General features: G+C 34.6%; 1 protein-coding gene across 1 annotated transcript; it reads left to right on the forward strand.

Annotated features, from left to right (window-relative positions):
- Positions 1-811: 811 nt before the first annotated feature.
- On the forward strand, positions 812-19,258 carry LOC141391546 (lipase 3-like). Its single transcript, XM_073964418.1, has 4 exons — positions 812-866; positions 17,642-17,776; positions 17,835-18,557; positions 18,812-19,258. Exons 2-4 carry the CDS (start codon positions 17,663-17,665, stop codon positions 19,199-19,201), a joined length of 1,227 nt encoding a protein of 408 aa, XP_073820519.1. The 5' UTR covers positions 812-866; positions 17,642-17,662; the 3' UTR covers positions 19,202-19,258.
- The last annotated feature ends 1,009 nt before the right edge of the window (positions 19,259-20,267 follow it).

Consider the following 20,267-nt stretch of genomic DNA (forward strand, 5'->3'; position numbering starts at 1 on the left):
ACAACGAAATTGTCTCAATTAGAAAACCAGAAAGAATGGATCAACCGACTATTTCAATATAGGAGTCGATTATGCAACTGGGTTGTCGATAAACGTGTTATCGATCAGTGTTTTTTCAAACTTGTGAACTCTATATTAATTCAAAAGGCACGATTCACAAAAAAAAAACTATTTTAAAATGATAAGTTCAGTGGAATTATTGTTTGATGATGAAGAAAATTTACAGGACATCACATTTATTAGAAGAAATTTGAGGGACAAGTCGAATCCATTGCCAGTTCGTCAACTGAGATTCGCAACTTCAGTTGAAGGTTGCAAAACATAATGTAATTTTGACAACTCCACTCAACGATAATTGCTATCGATAATCGACCCCATAATTTGGGGAAATTATTTCTGGATTATATTCCGCCAGATTTTCCATATTACATCAAAATGCCTTTATTCAACTTTACAAAAACAAATTTTCGATTCAGCGGACATTAAAACTTAAACTTCAACTTTATCCAATACTTTGATGTCTATTAATAAGAAAAAAAAACATACAAAATAAAAAAAACATAATAATAAATGAACAATATTATCTTGTGAATTGTTTAATACAGGAAATTTAAAATGAGTTCATTTTTAGTGTCCCGATACTCTATTCGATTGAGAAGATATTTGGAAGCTTATTTTTCCAAAATACAGTCAAGTTTGTACCTCATACATACCTTGCGTTTAAAAAAAAAACAAAATACATGTATGTCAATTTGAAATACATGTATTTTGTTTTTGTTTCTTTGAAAAATATACAATTTGTGGTTCGCCTGTAAAATAAAGGCTATTATTTGGCAAAAAATGTTAAAAGTGGTGAACTAGGCTAGGTGAACTATTCAGCCCAATCATGAACATCATCTTACCGTGAATTTTCTCACTCTCGCCTCCTACCTTATTATAAATATCATAAGGGAGAACAAAACTCACGTTCGTGAGAAAAGTAGCTATCATAAATGTCAAAAAAGTGAAAATGTGAGGCAATTTTCTCTCACCACAGAAATCAAGGTGAGTTGAACAAAAAATGAAACTATGGACATTTTTTATAGAAAAAAATCGACAAAAAACAAATATTTTGCATTTGCATTGATAACACTGGTCAACACGACTTTTGTTTCAACCGAAGTTGTTGTTGTTTCTATATGATATCGGCGAGTTATTTTCAAATCCGGTCACGGTTTTCCTCTATCAGCTCTTGTTCTTGAGATATAGCTCAAAATCTGTTTTTACGAGTTTTATCCAGAATTTCGTTATTTTCGGATACAAACAAATATTTTTTGAAGGAAAATCATTTACCAGTGATATCATTACCAAATATGCCATTTACTTTTCAATGGCAGTCTTCAATACGATTTTAAGGTCGTGGGCGCTATGAACTTTATATTATATATTTGAATACAGGACTATATAGTAGTTCCATATGAAGCTCCTCATATGGTTCAGAATCATATGATGACTACAGGAGTGAAAGAGGACCCAATCAGAAGCAACCCCTTTCTGCACTTATGTAGGTACATACTTGCAAACTTTGCGCCACTCAATATGATAAGCGACATATCGTAAGTGCCTTTGAAGTGTTCTTTGTTCGCTAAGGTTCCCAGCAAAATATTCGATGCCAAAGATTCTATTCAAGCATGAGTGCAAGTGACTTGTCACCTTTTTACCACCTTCGCCTATTCTTTTTACAAGACTGTGACACCTAAAAGATCCAAATTAAAATTCATAAACAGGACATAACATCCGAAATTTTGACGCTACAGTTGTTGTATTCGTAGATGACCAATTTTTGTGGGTTTTACGATCCAGTGAACGTTGGACTTGTCACTATAAGTACTATAACTGTCATTAAAACCAATTAACCTTTAACTTTGGAGGTGAAAATGTAGGACGTACTTTTTGACGTGGTGGTAAATTTTACCCCTATGCATATTCTTAAATATTTCTTTATATATTTTCTATTTTTATAATATTTTGCATTTTTTGCATGATATTGTGTCAGCAAATAATAAAATAATATCAAATCAAACCACACCACAGAGGGGAAACATAGGCCTAAAGTTGCTCAAAACTCAAAATATGAAAATCGTTTTTTATGAAAAAAATGTTGATAAACGGCATCCAGACTCTTTTCTACATTTGCTTTAACCATCCTCGACTATGTAAGATTAACCAATCCAATGCAGCAGTCGATTGAACTCAGCCATACTGAAAGTAAATTTTCGAAAACTAAGAAATTAGGTGAACATTAAAATGACATTATTTTCGCGAAAATTTATAGTTTTCATGATTTATTGTTTTTGGAAAGTCTCCGAACAAGATTAGCATTTAAAATTTTCTGATTGATTTTACATCTTTGCTCTTTAATAATGATGATACATATCCTCTTTATCAAAATTTTTTATGATAATGTTTAAGATTACTACAATTTCAATCTGTGCACACTCTTTGTTTATATAGAAAATTAGGCTCTACATTTCACATACCTTTTTTTATATAACATTTCTTAAAAACGTGAAATTAAATTTTTTGACAGTCTTGCCTACATATTTAGTAAAAATACAGAGATCATTCAAAAACACGCGTTTTTTAAAAATCTGCAGGGTACCAAATAGTTGATTTATCATTTACATTCCTTTATTGGATTGGAAACAGGTATGTGTAGTTTTTTTGTTATGCCTACTAAGCATATCGTCGCCATAAATGCCGGAAGACGTAACCCACAAAAATAAAACTTTACAGGAGAAGCAAAAAACGTTATAAAATGAAAAAGGTTTTATAAAATATCGAAAATTTTTAGTATCGTGTTTTAACACAGGGAAGAAATATATTTTTGGAAAAAAATTAATTTTTTCTCCAGAATGTTAGAAGCTGTGTGGGTTACGTCTTTTGGTATTGTATTTTTCTGAAATGCCAAACGACGTAACCCACAATTTATTGAGTATACATTTGAAGAAAGTAGTATAAATGAAAAATTATAATTAAATTAGAATTAGTTTATTGGCCTACGCGGCTAAGCGAACTTTAAACTTGGAATCTGACGGTGTTGGGTTCAATTCCCAGTCTTGACGTTAATATTTCAATGGACCACAATTAGGTGAACTGTCTATTCCAACCATCACTATAATTACTTATAATTTCAATTGTATTAGACGATATTAAATCTGGAATATTATATTTATTGTTGTATTTAAGTCAATTTATGGACAAAATATAGTTCATATAAATTAAGTGATCTGTAACAGTTTAAATGTAACTTTTAGTTGTCAAAGCATTTTAAGTCTTGCAGGTGTTGACATTTCTTTTATGAATCTTTTAGCCCGTGTGTGTACATCTGAGGAGGATCCACTGCCTCAAAACTTCCGGAACTTCTCTATGGTAGAATCTGGCAGTCGTCTTTGATATCAGTTTTAAAAAAGATTATACTGCATGGATCAAAAGTCACTGCTCGCAGTGACTGTAGGATCTCCTGTCTTTCTGTATAAGTAAACCAATGCAGAAAATTTGCGTTTTTCTCTGGGCCTATTTGATAACTACAATCAGTTGATCTCTATTAAACCATGGGTTGGTTGACAAGACCATCTTTTGCAAACTTACAGCCTAATCGTATCCGCCTTTAAAGAATACATCTTTTTACTAGAACGACGTGAATTTTGAGCATTTACACGTTTTCGTATCAATTCCTCAAATTTTGAATATCTCAGTTTGTTCTTTCTCTTGGAAAAAATGAACAATATCGAGACGAGCATTTCCTTTTTCCTTTTGTCCGGTTAACATACTGTTTTCCATATGTGCGTTTTAGATGTTTATTTAAATCAGGGCATAGGTCTTCTGTCATCATCTTCAATTATTTCAATTACGGATTTTTTCTGTAAGACCAGTAAAAACCGTCTAAAGTCAAAGTTATTGCTTTAAAAATTAACATAAAGAATGGTCTTTGTGATTTTTGAAAAAAGCTACCATTCTTGAGATATCGTCACCTAAGAGTCAAATTACACATATGGAGAAATAAGCCGAGGTATTTCCATGTGATAGGTATTTCCATAAGCTTTCATACGTTACCCATTTTGTAGTAATCGGTTCAAAAGAACCGGGTCTAACCCGGTTTTGAACCTGGACTTTCGGGTCAAATAACCGGTTAACCGAATCCGCCCCCGTGGAAATTATACATTAACTCAATAAGCCCTACCTCTGGCATTAGAATTGCTGCAAAAATCAATGAATACATTGTTTGTACTGCTGTTTAGTTTTGAAATAATGTGGGTTACGCCTTTTGTGTTCTATGAAAATTACAGTATACTGTTAAGTGTATTGGCATTTCTTGAATAGGATCGTTATTTTTAAACGTAGATGCTTGAAATTTTGCCAGAGCATGTATTTTAGCTTAATATATCAGATTCCATCAAAAAACGAATTTCGATTTCCATGTCGGTTACGTCTTCCGGCATTTATGGTGACGATATATAACATATTTTCGAGTCTCTGGGATATATTTTGGATGGGACTATTGAGTCCTTGCCCAAGATCCTAGTAATAATTTAAAGTAAGTAGCCTTTGGTTATGTTGAATTCGGGATTGACCATCACTGTCAACGTTGCTGAACTTATCGTCCTCTTCTAGCAATTGCCTTATTATAGGAACACTGATTTGCTGTGAAAATGGATTAATTGAAAATGCAGAATATATCATATGCCGAGTTTGACGTGTGGTCAAAACTTTTCCATGAAATTTATACGTCGTATTGGACGTGGGGTAATTTTTTTACATAGGATACTTACGTTAGTTTGGAGGTGGTGGTAAAATATTTTCTGTGCCACAGTGACAAAAACTTGGTCGTGGGGTAATTTTTACACCATCGTAAGCATATCTCCTCACTTGCTAGTCATATGACAACCAAAACATTACTGCCTACTTATGTTAAGGAAATATGAAGATACAGAGAAAATTAGACCGATCGCTCAAATCATTTGAAAGTAATTAACAAAATATGGTCGAAGGGGTAAAATTTACCCCCACCTCCACAGTTATGGGTACTTTACACGATATGTTTTTTACATATGTGCTGTCACTTTGCTTATACATTTTGTATATAAAAACTGACAACCCATATGTAAAAAACATATCGTGTAAAGTACCCATTGAAGGTTAATATCCTCTTAATAATCTTAAATGCAGATTTAGTTTCACCGTCAACGCAGATTGGTCCGTAGATATTTCGAAGAATTTTTCTCTCAAACACACCAAGCACTGCCATGTCTGCTTGTGCAAGTACCCAGGCTTCGGAGCCATACATCAGCACGGGTAGTATCAGTGTTTTGTAGAGCGTTATTTTTGTTTGACGAGATGTGGCTTTGTTTTTGAATTGCTTACTTAAACCAAAGTAGCATCTGTTGGCCAATACAATTCTTCTTTTTATTTCACAACTGATGTCGTTTGTGGTGTTTACGGAGGTGCCGAGGTAGACGAAGTCTTTTACTACCTCAATATTATGGGAACCAACTTCCACAGTCGGTCCGAGCTCAATGGACGCATTTCGCGTCGACACCATCAACTTGGTCTTCTCACCGTTTACCGCCAGACCCACTTTAGCAGATTCTCCTTCGACCTTCATAAAGGTATCAGTTACTTCTTTTACGGCCTATGATATCTATATCTATGCATAAGCAAGTAACATGTGACTATTGGTGTACCATTTTAGCGAATATTTTCGAACTTTTGTGGGGGAGGTACCGGAAGGAGTGGACCTATAAGCACCACCTTCGAATTTCATCTAATATTCGAAGAAATATTACAATATCCAAAGTGTGCACGAACGCAGTATTCGTTCGAGCCCTCCAGCTATAGGCGTTTTTTACAACTTTCGGGCTGTTTCCTCAAGAAGTTTGGACTTGCCACTAAAAAAAATTTATTTCCGTAATTGAAGCAAAAAAATCAAGGTGATTCGAGAGCAGGGGCTGGATTCTTGTTCTATGAACATTTTTAAACGTTTGTGGGGGAGGTACCTGAAGGAGTGGACCGATATGGCTTATCTTCGAACTTAAACTAAGTGTGCACAAAGACCAAATTGTGGACCGAATCGGCAGATCCGTTCGAGAGATATTTTGCGCTCCAACCACTTACACACGGTGTCACAGGGCCTTTTAGTACCTTTCTAGGAAGCATGGACTTGCCCCTGATGAAAATTATACCGTTATATGGGTGGCAGTGAATACAAGTTGCTACAACAAAAATCAAAGCGATTCGTGAACAGCTCATAAACTGAACTTTTCCGAATTTTTGTGAGGGAGGTACCCGAAGGTGTGGACCGATTGAATCCATATTGGAACCTCATCGAAGTCTGGTAGAAATTTCACGATGTGCAAAGTTACTTCCTTCAAGAAATTCAAATTTTCCGAACATTTCCGAACTTTTGTGGGGGAGGTACCGGAAGGAGTGGACCGATAAAACCCATCTTGGAACTTAAACTAAGTTTGGACAAAATATTACGAAAGCCAAATTTTGGACCGAATCGGTTGACAGACGGACATGGCAAAAACAACTCCAAATTGTCTGAAACACATTTCGTCCAAACATACTTGGGGTCTAAAACCATTCAGCCCAATCATGAACATCATCTCACCGTGAGTTTTCTCATTCTCGCCTCCTCCCTTATTATAAACATCATAAGGGAGAACAAAACTCACGTTCGTGAGAAAAGTAGCTATCATAAATTTCAAAAAAGTGAGAATGTGAGGCAATTTTCTCTCACCACAGAAATCAAGGTGAGTTGAACAAAAAAATGTAACTATGGACATTTTTTATAGAAAAAATCGACAAGAAACGAATCTTTTGCAATGATAATCAATTGTATTTATTTGTGTTTTACGTTAAAGGTAACAAATAAAAAAACAATTAGAAATTCTTTTGGCAACTATACATGTTCATCCGTGTATCAATGAAGCAAGGAAGACCTCAATCGAGTTTGGCGTAATTTGGAGGTGGAGTAGAAGTTGGCCAAAATTTTTCAGATATGGGAAGCGGTTCAGAATCATATGATGAAAACAGGAATGGAAGAGGATCCTATCAGGAGCAACACCTTTCTAAAATTTTTTTTGTAGGTACTTCCAAACTTTGCGGCCACTCAAGATGATAAGTGACATATTTTAAGTGCCTTTGTATTGTTCTTTGTTCGCTAAGGTTCCCAGCAAAATTTTCGATGCCAAAGATTCTATTCAAGCATGAGTGCAAGTTATATGTCACCTTTTTACCATCTTCGCCCATTCTTTTTACAAGACTGTGACCCCTAAAAGATCCAAATTCATTCAATAACCCAGTGGAATGGTATCTTAACAACCACCTTGGCATGGCATATTCCACGAACAAGCCACAATAGGAAGGATTAAATTCATAAAAAAGGGCATGTTTATATTATATAGCCTTTTGCAGGGTTAACCTTCTTGAAAATTGAGAAATTGTATTTAAAATCCATGAAATTGGTTCAAATGTTGAATAGGATCCGAATTTCACGAATTGTACTTAGCATTCATATGATTGGTCCTATTGCTGGAGAAGAGATCGGATGTTTCACGTATTGTATTTATTTACAATTCTTGAAATTCCTTCCAAATGCTGAAAATGGGATCTTTCACAACTTCATTTGAACTAATACAAAAGATCCAGTGAGATATTGGCATCGCATGGAACGACTTCCACAAAATTTTGCTTGGTTTTCTTTGTATTCCTCAGCGTTTGTCGTTTCGCACATCATTCAAAATGCAATATTAAATATTTTCATTTCTTTTTGCCATTTAATGACCTTTAAACGGTTTTTGTTCACTTTTTTGCAAATTGCAGAAATTCTTCGGGCGTAAATAAACAATTTTTACATATGTATGTATGTATCTGTAAAAACAGCTGTTACAGATGTTGCCACATATCAAACATTTAATATTTTTATCAATTACCAAGTATTTTTAAAGTGGATTGTTGATAAAAATTATTTTTCGTCTTAGAAATATTAATTTAACTAGCAGACCCCGGTCCGCGTTGCTGGCCCGTCGTAATGAGTTTTAATGACAACTTTTTATCGACTTTATGCTTGACAATTCAAAAATAGGTATTTTCTACCTCACTTCTTCGCTCCATTGTCAAACCGAGAAGGATTTTTTGTCTGTAGCCTTTCTTTTCTCTTACGGACTTTGTTATCGTCCATGTCCCTGTCTTTATCCTAAAGCGATCTAATTATAAAAGTTAAAAAAATGGTTAAATCGAATTCTCCCGCTTATTGAGACTTATATGTTTTAACTTTTCATGGCTGATGGACCGTTGATCCTCACCACTCAAGTAAATTTGTAAATATATAGTTTTTCTTGATCGGGGGCGCAACCAACTCGAAAACTAATTTGCAACCCGATGCACTCATAAGTTTAGCAAATATAGTGATTATAAAATAATAGGCCCCGAAATTCGTCTACAAATATATAGCATTTTGGACCACGGGACATTCCTGAACATTTTCTGAATATTAGGTGCAGTAGTTTTGGAAAAATAATGTTTTGAAAAGAGTGGGCGTGATCATCAGTTTTCAAGATATAACATATTAAAAAAAGTAGGCCTGGTCCGGTATTTTGGCTCCAAATATATACCTAGGGTGCACACAACTTCATTGCCTACCAAAATGTATGCTAAAACCGATATAATCATACGTTTGGCTTATATGTATAGCGTTTAACAGAAAGGCATGGGGAAGGTACCCCACCTCTTCCGAAATTCATAAAATATACATAACAACGGCAAACATTGAGCTTTTGTCGCAAATTTTGTGGAAATCCCTTCAGTTATGACATATTAAAAAAAAAACAGGCGTGGTCGGGCCTATAGGCCCTAAAGAAGTACCTAGATTGTAGATTAATCCGTAAATTTTTAATACGATACATGCATAATTTTTGCAAATATAACGTTTTTTAAAAATATCGCATAGGGGAGGTACCCCGCTCCCTCTGGAATTCAATAAAATATGTAACCTGTTTTCGGTAGGCGTGGTAAACTTTTCGTTCCAAAAAACCTAAGTTGGGTTATGACTGCATTTGATAAGGTGTAAGGTGTTTTTTAAATATGCCCACTTCAAAATTCAAGAAAATATGCCCGTACATTCCCTGACATTTTCGGGAAAATCGGTTCAGTAGTTTTGTAGATGTAACATATTTTAAAAAGTGGGTGTGGTCAAGTCATTAGATTCTAAAAAAGTGGGTAAGGTCTTCCGAAATAGATACATTCGTAATTATTGTAAATATAACTTTTTTAGAAAAGGGGAAGTACCCCGCCCTTTCCAAATTCAACTGAATTTGTAGCCTATTTTAAGCGGGGGCCATCCTTGTACATTTCCTGGCAATTTCAGGAAAATCGGTTCAGTAGTTCTTGTAGAAATGATAAAAATTGAAAATTGAAAAAAATGGTCGTAAATTTTCTTTGCATAAAAACCCAAATCGGGTTATGGCGCACATTTTACAGAAAAAATTATAGAAATCGGTCCAGCCGTTCTCAACTGATGCCATGACCAACGAACGACAATTAATTTTTATTTTTAAAGATTTAAAAGTTTAGACAAATCGCGATTTCCTTGAAAATCCCTACAGTAGTTTTGTAGATATAATCTAATTAGAAAGTGAGCGTGGTCGGAACTTAAGTTCCAAACAAAGTACGTAAGTTTGGAGACACAATCGCCATTGACTCGCAAATAAATTCCGAAACCGATACGTTCGTATTTGTTGCAAATATTGAATTTTTACAAAAATAGGGCATAGGGGAGGTACCCGCCCGATCCGAAAGTCCAAACATGTGTAGCCTATTTTTATCGGGGACCAACCCTGTACATTCGCTGAAAGTTTCAGGAAAATCGATTCAGTAGTTTCGTAGATATAACATATTTAAAAAAGTGGGCGTTGTCCAGTCTTAATGTCCCAAATAAGCACGTAAGGTCGGAGACACAATCGCCATTGACTCGGAAATTAATTTTCAAAGCAATACATTTGTAATTGTTGCAAATATTGCATTTTTACAAAATAGGGCATAGGGGAGGTACCCCGCCCGATCCGAAATTCAACCAAATATGTAGCCTATTTCAACCGGGGGCCATCACTCTACGTTCCCTGAAAATTTCAGGAAAATCTGTTGAGTAGTTTCGTAGGTACAACATATTTATAAAAGTGGGCGGAAAAGTGGGCGTGGCCAATTTTTCTTTGCATAAAAACCTAAACTGGACTATGACTAACATTTCCACAAAAAATTATCCAAATCGCTCCAGCCGTTTTCAACTGATTCAATTACCAACAAACGACAATTGAGTTTTATATATAAAGATTTAAAATAAAGTAATGTTTTATAAAAAAAATTACGAATTTAGTTATTGCAAAATTATTTGTAAATAAAATAACGATATGGCAACGCAAATTATATTTTCAAGGGTTCACAAAATGCGGCACTATTTTCAATTTTCAAACTTGTGAACCCCTCTTCACTTTTTTCGCTCCTCCCTTGTCATTTGTGATAGGTCGAGACGTGAGAAGTGAGCTGCAACTCACTCGTGAGAAGCTCCCTACGTGAGTATTCATGATCGCTATGATTATTTCGATGAGGCACATTTTGCCCGTATGAAAGTGTATATACCCTCGTTAGCATAAATGCTGAAGGTATAACAAGCACCTGTTGTACACCCTCGTAAAAATAAAGCACAATAGTTACCAATACTTTTTGGTGAAGTAAATTTACAACAGGCCTTGGCATACTAATACATATGAGGAGCTCAACGCTAAAACGGCCTAACCCACATGCCCAAAAAAATCAAACAGACAATAAAGATCTCACCAGAACCTTTTCAAATAACGACTTAAAAAACGCCGTATTGCATTGAATAAAAAATTATGCAATATGATAATTTTTAGAATTTATTTCAAAAGGTTCCAGTTAAATCTTGGCGCTGAGCGCCTCATATGTTCCGGGCCACACTAGAGGAATTTCAATGAATTTTTTTACATGAAACTTTGAATTTTTTGGAAAAACACATAATTTCATGTGTTATGCAATTTTACTTTCTTGCAATATTGAAACAGATTGTTTTACTTTACATTTTCTTTTACTTTCATGTCAAAATGTCAGTGAAATACTTTTAGTGTGGCCTGGGACTATGTACATACATATTTTGTAATTGTGTTTGTTTCAAAGTACTCTGATAACATTTTCCCCCGAATTTGGTTGTGCGAATGGCTGCACAAGTTTCTGATTCTGATGCCGAATTCGGTACAAAAGATGTATGGACGTGTCCACCGGAATCGGAAAGTGTTGTCGAAGGAAATTCAAAAAGAACAACCGAGTTTCAACACGAATTCGTTTAGGATTCCGAAAAAAATTCTGAGGGAAATTTAGGTTATCGTGGCATTTTCACATCGAAATCAACCGATGCTACTCTTTTTTGAAGGAAAATAAGTTTAAATTGCTTCAAAAATTATCCGAGGATATTATTTGAATAGGTTTAAAATGGTATACACAAATGTCATTCCACGCCGAAAAGCTCCACTTATTGAAATAAGTGCAAAATGTTTTTAACACAGCATGCTGATGACCATATTACCATGTTTTGTTGACTTAAAAATGCCTCATAACATATCCATCAAATAATAAAAATATAGTTTTTGTTATAAAGTGCCAAAATATATCGACCTTTTTGTAGAAAATTAACTTATGTTGAAACTGAGGTATGGGGTACTGTAATTCGCGAACAGTTGTTCTATACCATAACTTTTGAACGCGTTTCGATAAAATAAACTGTTTTAGCCCGATTCCACGATGGGTTTCTTAAAATAAAAATTTGAGCGGAAGCTGTGGTCGTTTTAATGTAAAAAATAGGAAAAAATCGTTGAAGGAAACGAGTTTTTTTGTGTTAATTTCCTATTAGTGGCTTTATAACACAATGTAGAACTTAATGCTCAAAGAAGAAGTTAAAGACTGCACTTCAGAGATGAGGTTTCTAATGTATGATTTTTAAATATATCCACTTTATATACACACCTCAAACGGATGCTGACATTTTGAAGACTGAAAAATGGGGTTTTTGGACTTTTTGCTCTAATCGCGACGCGCAGCCGGATTTATCTAAAAGCTTATTATGTGATTGTAGTACTCGCAATTTTTAATGCATAACTTGGGCGTGTAACCTTCAAAGGATCACGTCAATCTGCGCCCAAAGTCGAAATTTTTCTAAAAAAACAGTTTTTTGGATTCAAAAATTTTTTTACGTTCTGAGTCTAACAAGCCTTTGCGCGTCTAAATCCATCCACTAGATCGGCGGATATGATACCTCTCAAATTTCGAAAATCTGCAAAAAATGTTTTTGAAAATATCGCGTATTTAGACCCGTTTTAGATGTGTTATTCCTACTTAGATAAATAGAGAAAAAGTGAAGTTTTAGAGCTCTTCTCGGGTCGATTTGAATTTCTTCAGCAATTTGTATTTACGGCCCCCTTTACAAATTTTGTCGGGGGCAAGTCCATACTTCCTGAGATAAGGTCTTAAAAGCTCCAAGAAACCTTGACGGGAAGTTTTTGATTGGTCCAAACTTTGCATATCGTATTATTTCATTTAGTCATGTATCAGGTTGGAATATGGACTATATCGGTCCAACCTCCTACAAAAAATTTAGGAAAAGTGCAGTTAAACAGTTCATCTCGAATAGTTTTGGAATTCTTTCCAAAAAGTTCTACTGTTACGACGTCGCAAACACTGTGCAACATTTTTAAGGTGATCTTGTGCAAACAATTCGAACTGTGGATTTTTTGAAAGTACAGACCCAAACGAAAAAACCCCTAGTTGGGTTTTGTTGTGTCAGATCCAGCTCGGATTTTATGGCCCCATCTAAATATGGTTAAATATTGCGTTTTTAAAGAAATTCGGGGCTATATCTCTGAAACCAATGCGAATCTTCTTCTGACCTCTGAAGCAAATTTGTAGATAAGGACAAGTATAAAATATTTGGAGAAATAATAAACTCGAATAACTATATTTATTGCCTCAAATTTCAAAATATATGCAAAAATTCAACAATTTTTATACATTTCGCACCGTATCTCCAAAACCGTTAATTTTTTCTAAATATTTTCTTTTGAAAATTTTCCCTGGAATGTAATACACAACTCTTCAGAACATGTCATTGTTGTAAAATGCCTCTATGCCGTTGTTTTCAGTACATTTTCCAACGACGATTTAATAAAAATGTCAATTATGTAGTGAAATCCGAAATGCGAGAATAAACTGTTGGTGTGAACTGTGTTTGAAACGTGTTGTAAAAGATATGATGCAAAATACCGCTGAAACAACATGAAGTAAGCATTTTAGAGTTTCGGAATGTTCTGAATAATTGCTGAGAACATTATTTGGATGATTTTTGCAAAAGGTTACTTGGTTCAACTCCCAATAGTTAAGCTGATACCAACCAGAATTCCAGAAATTATGTAAAATTGTCCATGTTTTATCGATTTTGATGCCCTAGATGAAGTTTTTCTAGTGTAGTGTGTTCAACAGATAAGTTCTACTAGTTTAGGCCGAATTCCTATTCGTTTCTGAGATAAAGGCCTGGTAAATGCAAAAAAGTGTGGTTTTAGCCCGGTTTAGATGAGGCCATAAAATCCGAACTGGATCTGACAAGACAAAACTTGGGTTTCTGTAGTCTAAACATGTACTTTCAAAAAATCCATACTAGAAGTTGTTTGAATTTTCAGTGTTGCATAGTGAAATTTTGTTGGAAGGGCATGTCCACGCTTCCTGAGGTAAAGGCACAAAATCTCAAAAAAGCCTGCCGAAACCAACTACATTGGGTAGTACGTAAGATAATTATCAAAATTAAAACGCCTATATCTTTTGCGCGCAACGATCAAAGTTACCCAGCAAAAAAGTCCTCCCAAAATCATGGGTTTCGTAAGGGATTTTTGGCAGCCGTAACTACTCTCAAACCCCCTTTCTTCCCCATTATTTTTACAAGGGCATGTCGCACTCAGTTTGCAGTTATTTTAAGACCACTAGAATAACTAGTTATTCTGTGGCCACTAGAAGTTGAAAAGTAAGGTGAAAAAAAAAATCTATTTTTAGAACAGTTGATGTAGAGACTTTGTTTTTAATTTTATCACAATTCTTACTTTTATTTTATTTCGCTGTCTGCCCGAATTGAACCCACGAACCCTGGAATGCCGATTATTTTCTTAATCTATGTACCAAAAATCATTGATGTAGTATCAAATTTTTTTTTAATTTTTTTGAAATGGAAAAGACAATTTTAGACATTTTTCGTGATATATGCATATTTTTGGCGTATTAACGGAAAATAAGGCCTAAAGCACATTATTACGGACTTTCGGCTGAGGTAAAGCATGAAATCAGTTGAATACCTCATCAACTTAATAATACGAGCAATTATTGTACAAAAATGTGCATCAATTAACCTTAAAGTTAATTTTACTACAAATGTCCCTAATTAGCTGGCTAGGCTAATATCGACCATTTTTAGAAGAGTGGATTGTTCTTCCCCCACATATGGGGAATCTCAGTACGTTTTGACATTACTCGATAGTGCTTATAAATGCCAATACCTTATATGCAAAATTTATTTCATCAAAATCTACACATTTATAAATGAAATCGAGTAATGTGTTAAACTGAATTTATTGTCCTTAATTAGCTGGCCGCCACTGTATATTCTTGATCAAAGTCGATTTAGCCATGTCCGTCCGACTGTTGTAATTACGCTCTCTTCCGAATGAGATAGAGCATGATATTTTGTATACATATGTCTTTGGTCTGAACTTATATCAAATTCGAAGATTGGATACATCGGTTCACATTTTGGATAGTCGTCATATAACGGTACCGTCCGATTTCAGGTATTTTGAGGGGTTTAGCTACATTTTCTGACCGAATTATCTATAATTTGGGAAGAAACTTCTCCACCAAAAATTGGAAGCTGCAAACATCTATTTCACAAATTTCGGTGGGATATTGAGGACACGACCTTCAAAATACCGAAAATCGCGAGGTACCGTTTTATTGGGGCTACACGCAGAGAAAAAAATATGTTTGATCCAACAATATTCCAAGAGCAAAATATGTATTGTTAACATATTGTTGGATTCCTCATGTAGTATTGTAAATCCAAAAATAGTTTGTGTCAACTGAACAATATTTCTCTCTTTTCTTCGAAAATTTGTTTCTCTTCTCTCGCTATTCGATGCCGTGTTGAAAAAAACAATTTTGGTAAGTTGTGGTGTGTTTGTATGACATGCTGCCTTTACCTTTGTTTTTGTGTGTATGTACTTGTGAGACTCTTGTTTTTATTTGTTTCTGTTTTGTTTCATTCTTCTTTCCTTTTCATGTTTGTTATGGTGTTTAATTATTCCTTATGTTGTGGTGGGTTCTTGTGGCTTTTTGTTTGTCTTTGCCCTGTCGGACTTTTATTAACCAGTTGATCAAATGATTGATAATAGATCGATAATTTTTAAACTGACTAAAAACTGGCTGAAAAGTTATCTAGAGATGAACCACTTTGAACAGAAAAAATTTTCGGCAATTGTCCATGTCTAGATAACTTTTCGACCAATAAAAAGTTAGTCGAAAAGTTATCTAGAGATTAACCACTCTGAAAACAGAAACATGTACCGTCTGCAAAGTATTTGTGTTTGTCGAAGAAATTAGGCACAAATGTATAAATAATTCGCACTTGCTTTTTCTTAATATTCTTCGTACAAATGCAGCATCCAGTTATAGAATACAGTGTTGATGGACTGAACATATTCGTACATATTACTCGTATTATTCTGGAATTAAAAAGGAACACAAAGGAAATATACAAATTTGCCCCTTCTTCTCTCTAACAAAAAGAGAGAGAGAGACAAAGAGAGGGAGAGAGAGAATATGAAAAGTCAAAAATAAAAAATACACAGAAACAAAAATTGTTTTTTTTCACATTATGTTTTATACTGACTAAAAATAGGCAAAAAAAGTTAGTTTATTATCAGTCGAAAAGTTATCTGGCGTTGGACAATACTGACCACTCAGGCGCTCATCGCCTTGTAAAATTAGTCAGTTGGCATAAGGCAAAATGATCGATAAAATGCCACTTATGTTTAAAAAAAGCCAACCTTAAGTGAGCTTTAAATTGGCCACAGTCCCTACAGGGTGTTGTCAGCCAATGCAGCAAACCATGTATTGTGTTCATCAATGATTGCAATATTATACGCGACATTTATATCCAAGTTATGCGAAAAGTGTATATGAGAAGTATATGCACTCAAATCAAAAATTTCTGGGCTGGTTTTCTGTATTGACAATACTTTTTGTAAACAAAATTAGATTATGATAGTTCCTAAAATCGGTATTGTTAACGATTTTAACAATATTGCGGAAATTCGAAAGTTTTTGTTTTCTATGTTTGGAACAAACGATGGTATTTTTGGATTTGGATTACAATGTTCGAACAAAACAAATACATTTTTGGAACCAAAACATATATTTTTGTTCCAACAAAAGCGAAAAATATTTTTTCTCTGCGTGTATATGAAGACGTTGACATATGCCGAGAAATTTCAGTTGGACTTTCAGTTATTTCGGTGTTAAAATACCGAAAATTGGGATGTACCATTCTATGGGGGGTACACTAAAACGTGGAACGATACCGGCAAATTTCTGGGGAAATGTAGCCCAGAAAAAGACTAAATACCAAATTTCAGCCACTTCACTTTTGCTTGCAAAAATATAAAGGATCAATTGGACCAAAAAGATATTCTCGACATGCATTGTGTAAACAAATTGGAGATGACAAGACTTGACTTCAAATGATAGTAAATATCCTATAATTTAGTATAATATAGGACCTGTTTGCTTCTATGTTTTCTTATAGCTTTCTTTTAAAATAAGTAATGATTTTTCGGAATAATTGGTGTCCCGAATTTAATGTTATATTTATATAATGTAGAAGAAATTTGCCCGGAGTCGGAGTCGAGTTATCTTTTTCGACTCAGACTCCGACTCCAGCAAAATTGCTCGACTCCGACTCGTAGACTCCGACTCCGAAACCCTGATTTAGGGTCACACTTCGCTGATAGCTCCTTTAAGCAGACTCTTGCAGATTTGTATTTCCATCCACACAGTGTATTTAAATTAAATAAATAAAAGAAAACATTATTTTTTTTAAATTACTGTTAATGTAATTCGTTTTTATTACAAAAATGTTTGGCTAAAGTTAATTTTATCTAAAGAAATAAATTAGCTGGGTTACAAATACATATGTATGTGTATGTGTGTGATATGAAATTATTAAGTGGGTGTGAAGGTCTGACAACGATTAAATATTTAGTGGTTGTGAATTTATTTATTCGGTAGCACAACCTATCTAAACATTGCGATAATCACGCCAAAAATCTATGTAGATATCGATAGTTATAGGGGGTATTTGTTTCTGTTTATGCTAGAAATCGCGGGAACACAGAAGTTTGCTGAAATGTGTGTGTGTGTAACTTCTACGATTAGATAGATAATCTAAATTGTATTTTCTTGAAACTATATTTCAATTCGGACAATACGTTTTGCCCAGTGTTATTTGTGACATTGCAAAATGAAGATCGTTTCGGGTTGGTGGATTTTGGCAGCCGTAGTAGTGCTAGTCAAGGCTGATACCCAGGAGTACAAGCCATATATCGATTTCCCTTTGAGAGCAGTAAAAACTTCGGTATATACAACTTGTTTTATTTAATGTATGTACTTTAGGCTATTTTTGAAATCATTAGGCTGATCGTATACGAGAACATGGATATCCTGCGGAGTCCCATTTTGTGGAAACACCTGACGGTTATGTTTTAAACGCTTTTCGTATACCCTATTCACCGAAACTGAATAATGCCAACGAGAAAAAACCAGTCGTGTTTATTCAGCACGGACTTTTCGCCTGCTCCGATTGTTTCCTCCTTAATGGTCCTGACGATTCCATTGCATATAATTTCGCCGACAATGGGTACGATGTTTGGCTAGGAAATGCTCGTGGCAACATATACTCTCGGAACAACACCAAGATTTCTTTGAATCACCCAGACTTTTGGGCATTCAGTTGGCATGAAATCGGCACCATTGACATTCCCACATTGATCGATTACATATTGGAGAAGACGGGCGAATCTAAGATACACTATGTCGGTCACTCCCAGGGTACTACAGTGTTCTTTGTCATGACAAGTCTTAGGCCCGAATACAATGATAAAATCAAAACAGCTCATATGTTGGCACCTGCAATTTTTATGGGTCACTGTACTAACCTTTTACTTACATCTATGGCCCCAATTGTAGGAAAACCGGGAACAGGTAGTGCCATTTTAGAAGGTCAAGAGTTCATATTCCACAACAAGTACGTGCAGCGCGCTTTAGATACTGCCTGTGGAAGCAATTCAGCATTCCCCAAGTACTGTAAAACGTTGTTCTTCCTGTGGGCTGGTGATTCCAATACTAACTTGAATACGGTAAGTTGTTCTTAATCAAAATACAGACAAGGTCAGAAGTGAAAATACATCCAGTTGAAGGCTTGTTATAAGGCATGTAAACATTTCGTACAAATTCCAAGTATAAAGAATGTGTTTTGTTGTTTTAGTACATTGGAATATCATGGAATGTTTACTTGCATTAGAACGCAACATCTGCAGGGTGTATGTAAACATATGTCCCTGACTATAGGTTAGGTTTTGGTATTTGCCTCATCTCTCCAACTCCTCTTTAGACTCTTCTTCCTCAAATCGCCGAAACGCATCCCGCTGGCATTTCTTCCAACCAAGGTATCCACTATATACAAGAATATATAAGCGACGAGTTCCGTCAGTTCGACCATGGCACCAAGAAAAATTTAAAAATATATGGCCAAGAGCTTCCACCAAACTACCCCCTTGAAAATATATCCGCCGAAATGTACATTTATTACAGTTTGGCTGATGCATCGGCTGATTACAGAGACGTGGAACGTTTACCGCCATACCTGTCCAATTTGAAAAATATGCATTTGGTGGAAGATCCTACCTGGGATCACATTGATTTCATTTTTGCTCTCAAAGTCAAAAGTACCATCAACGACAAGGTAATAAAGGTCTGCAACGACTACGAACTTAAGCAATAAAAACCCTAAACATACATATGTCTTTATAGTGTGAAATAAATGTAACAAATGCAAAAATATGTTTTATTTACTGTTGTTGTTGTCCATTCTTTGGAGTAGAAATTAATAGGAAAAAAAATACTGATAATTTGCATAATTGTTTGTTACCAAGGATTACAGTTTGTCACAAGATCCACTTCAGATTAACTGTGCGAAAACCAAAATAGGGTAACACTTGTCGCATAAAGATAACAATTGTATTACCCAATCTGGTCAAAAATAGTCCGAATATCATTTTGATTTACAGCTTTATAAATAAACACCTAATCTACATACACTTTTTTAATCAAACTTCTGAAATGCAATAAATAAACACACGATTTAGAGTCTAAATTTTAGACATATGATTTTCAAATTTTACATTAGCAGTAAAGCACGTTTGTAAAACAGTTTTTGTCAGCATACAATGCATCAATAGTTGTCCGAATTCACTAAAAACAATAAGAAAAATGCTCTGTTCCAGAACCTGCAAGAAGCTACTATTTTTCACTACGATAACAATTTTTCCTTTATGTTATCGAATAAAATAGTGGTTTCTTGAAGTTCTGGAACAGACCAATTATGTCACCACTTTTGCCAGTATAAGATGGATTTTTTAAGCATCAATGCTGTCAACTTCAAATTTTCTATATCATGGAAATATACATTTAATTATTAAAGTGTTAATTCTAGTGTTTGTATCACCAACGAAGGTAAACTCGTCAAAAAGCTATAATGCAAACGGGGTTTATTCTCTGATTGGTTGGTATGTTATACTAACACTGAGTGGATTGAGAGGATACATCAATGAAAATGTATCCTATGGGAAATATAGTGGACAAAAAGGTTTCAATCGCTGTATTAAAATCATATGTTCAAGTTTTTATCGATTCAACAATTTTTTTTGAATTCAATATTTTTTATTTTCATTAAGAGAAATTTGAAATATATTGATACAAATTTTTGTCAATATAACCACAAGTTTATCAAAACAAATTGATAAAGAAACTACAATTTTCTTTGTCAATATGTGAAATATTTTATCAGT

Source organism: Musca autumnalis, unplaced genomic scaffold (assembly GCF_047663935.1).
Source record: "Musca autumnalis isolate F117 unplaced genomic scaffold, ASM4766393v1 scaffold_1, whole genome shotgun sequence".
NCBI classification, from domain to species: domain Eukaryota; kingdom Metazoa; phylum Arthropoda; class Insecta; order Diptera; family Muscidae; genus Musca; species Musca autumnalis.

Excerpts from the sequence above, each read along its gene's own strand:
- LOC141391546 (XM_073964418.1), top strand. The coding sequence starts at position 17,663 with ATGAAGATCGTTTCGGGTTGGTGGATTTTGGCAGCCGTAGTAGTGCTA. Across the intron at positions 17,777-17,834 it reads TGAGAGCAGTAAAAACTTCG|GCTGATCGTATACGAGAACA; the intron begins GTATATACAACT and ends TGAAATCATTAG. Across the intron at positions 18,558-18,811 it reads CCAATACTAACTTGAATACG|ACTCTTCTTCCTCAAATCGC; the intron begins GTAAGTTGTTCT and ends ACTCCTCTTTAG.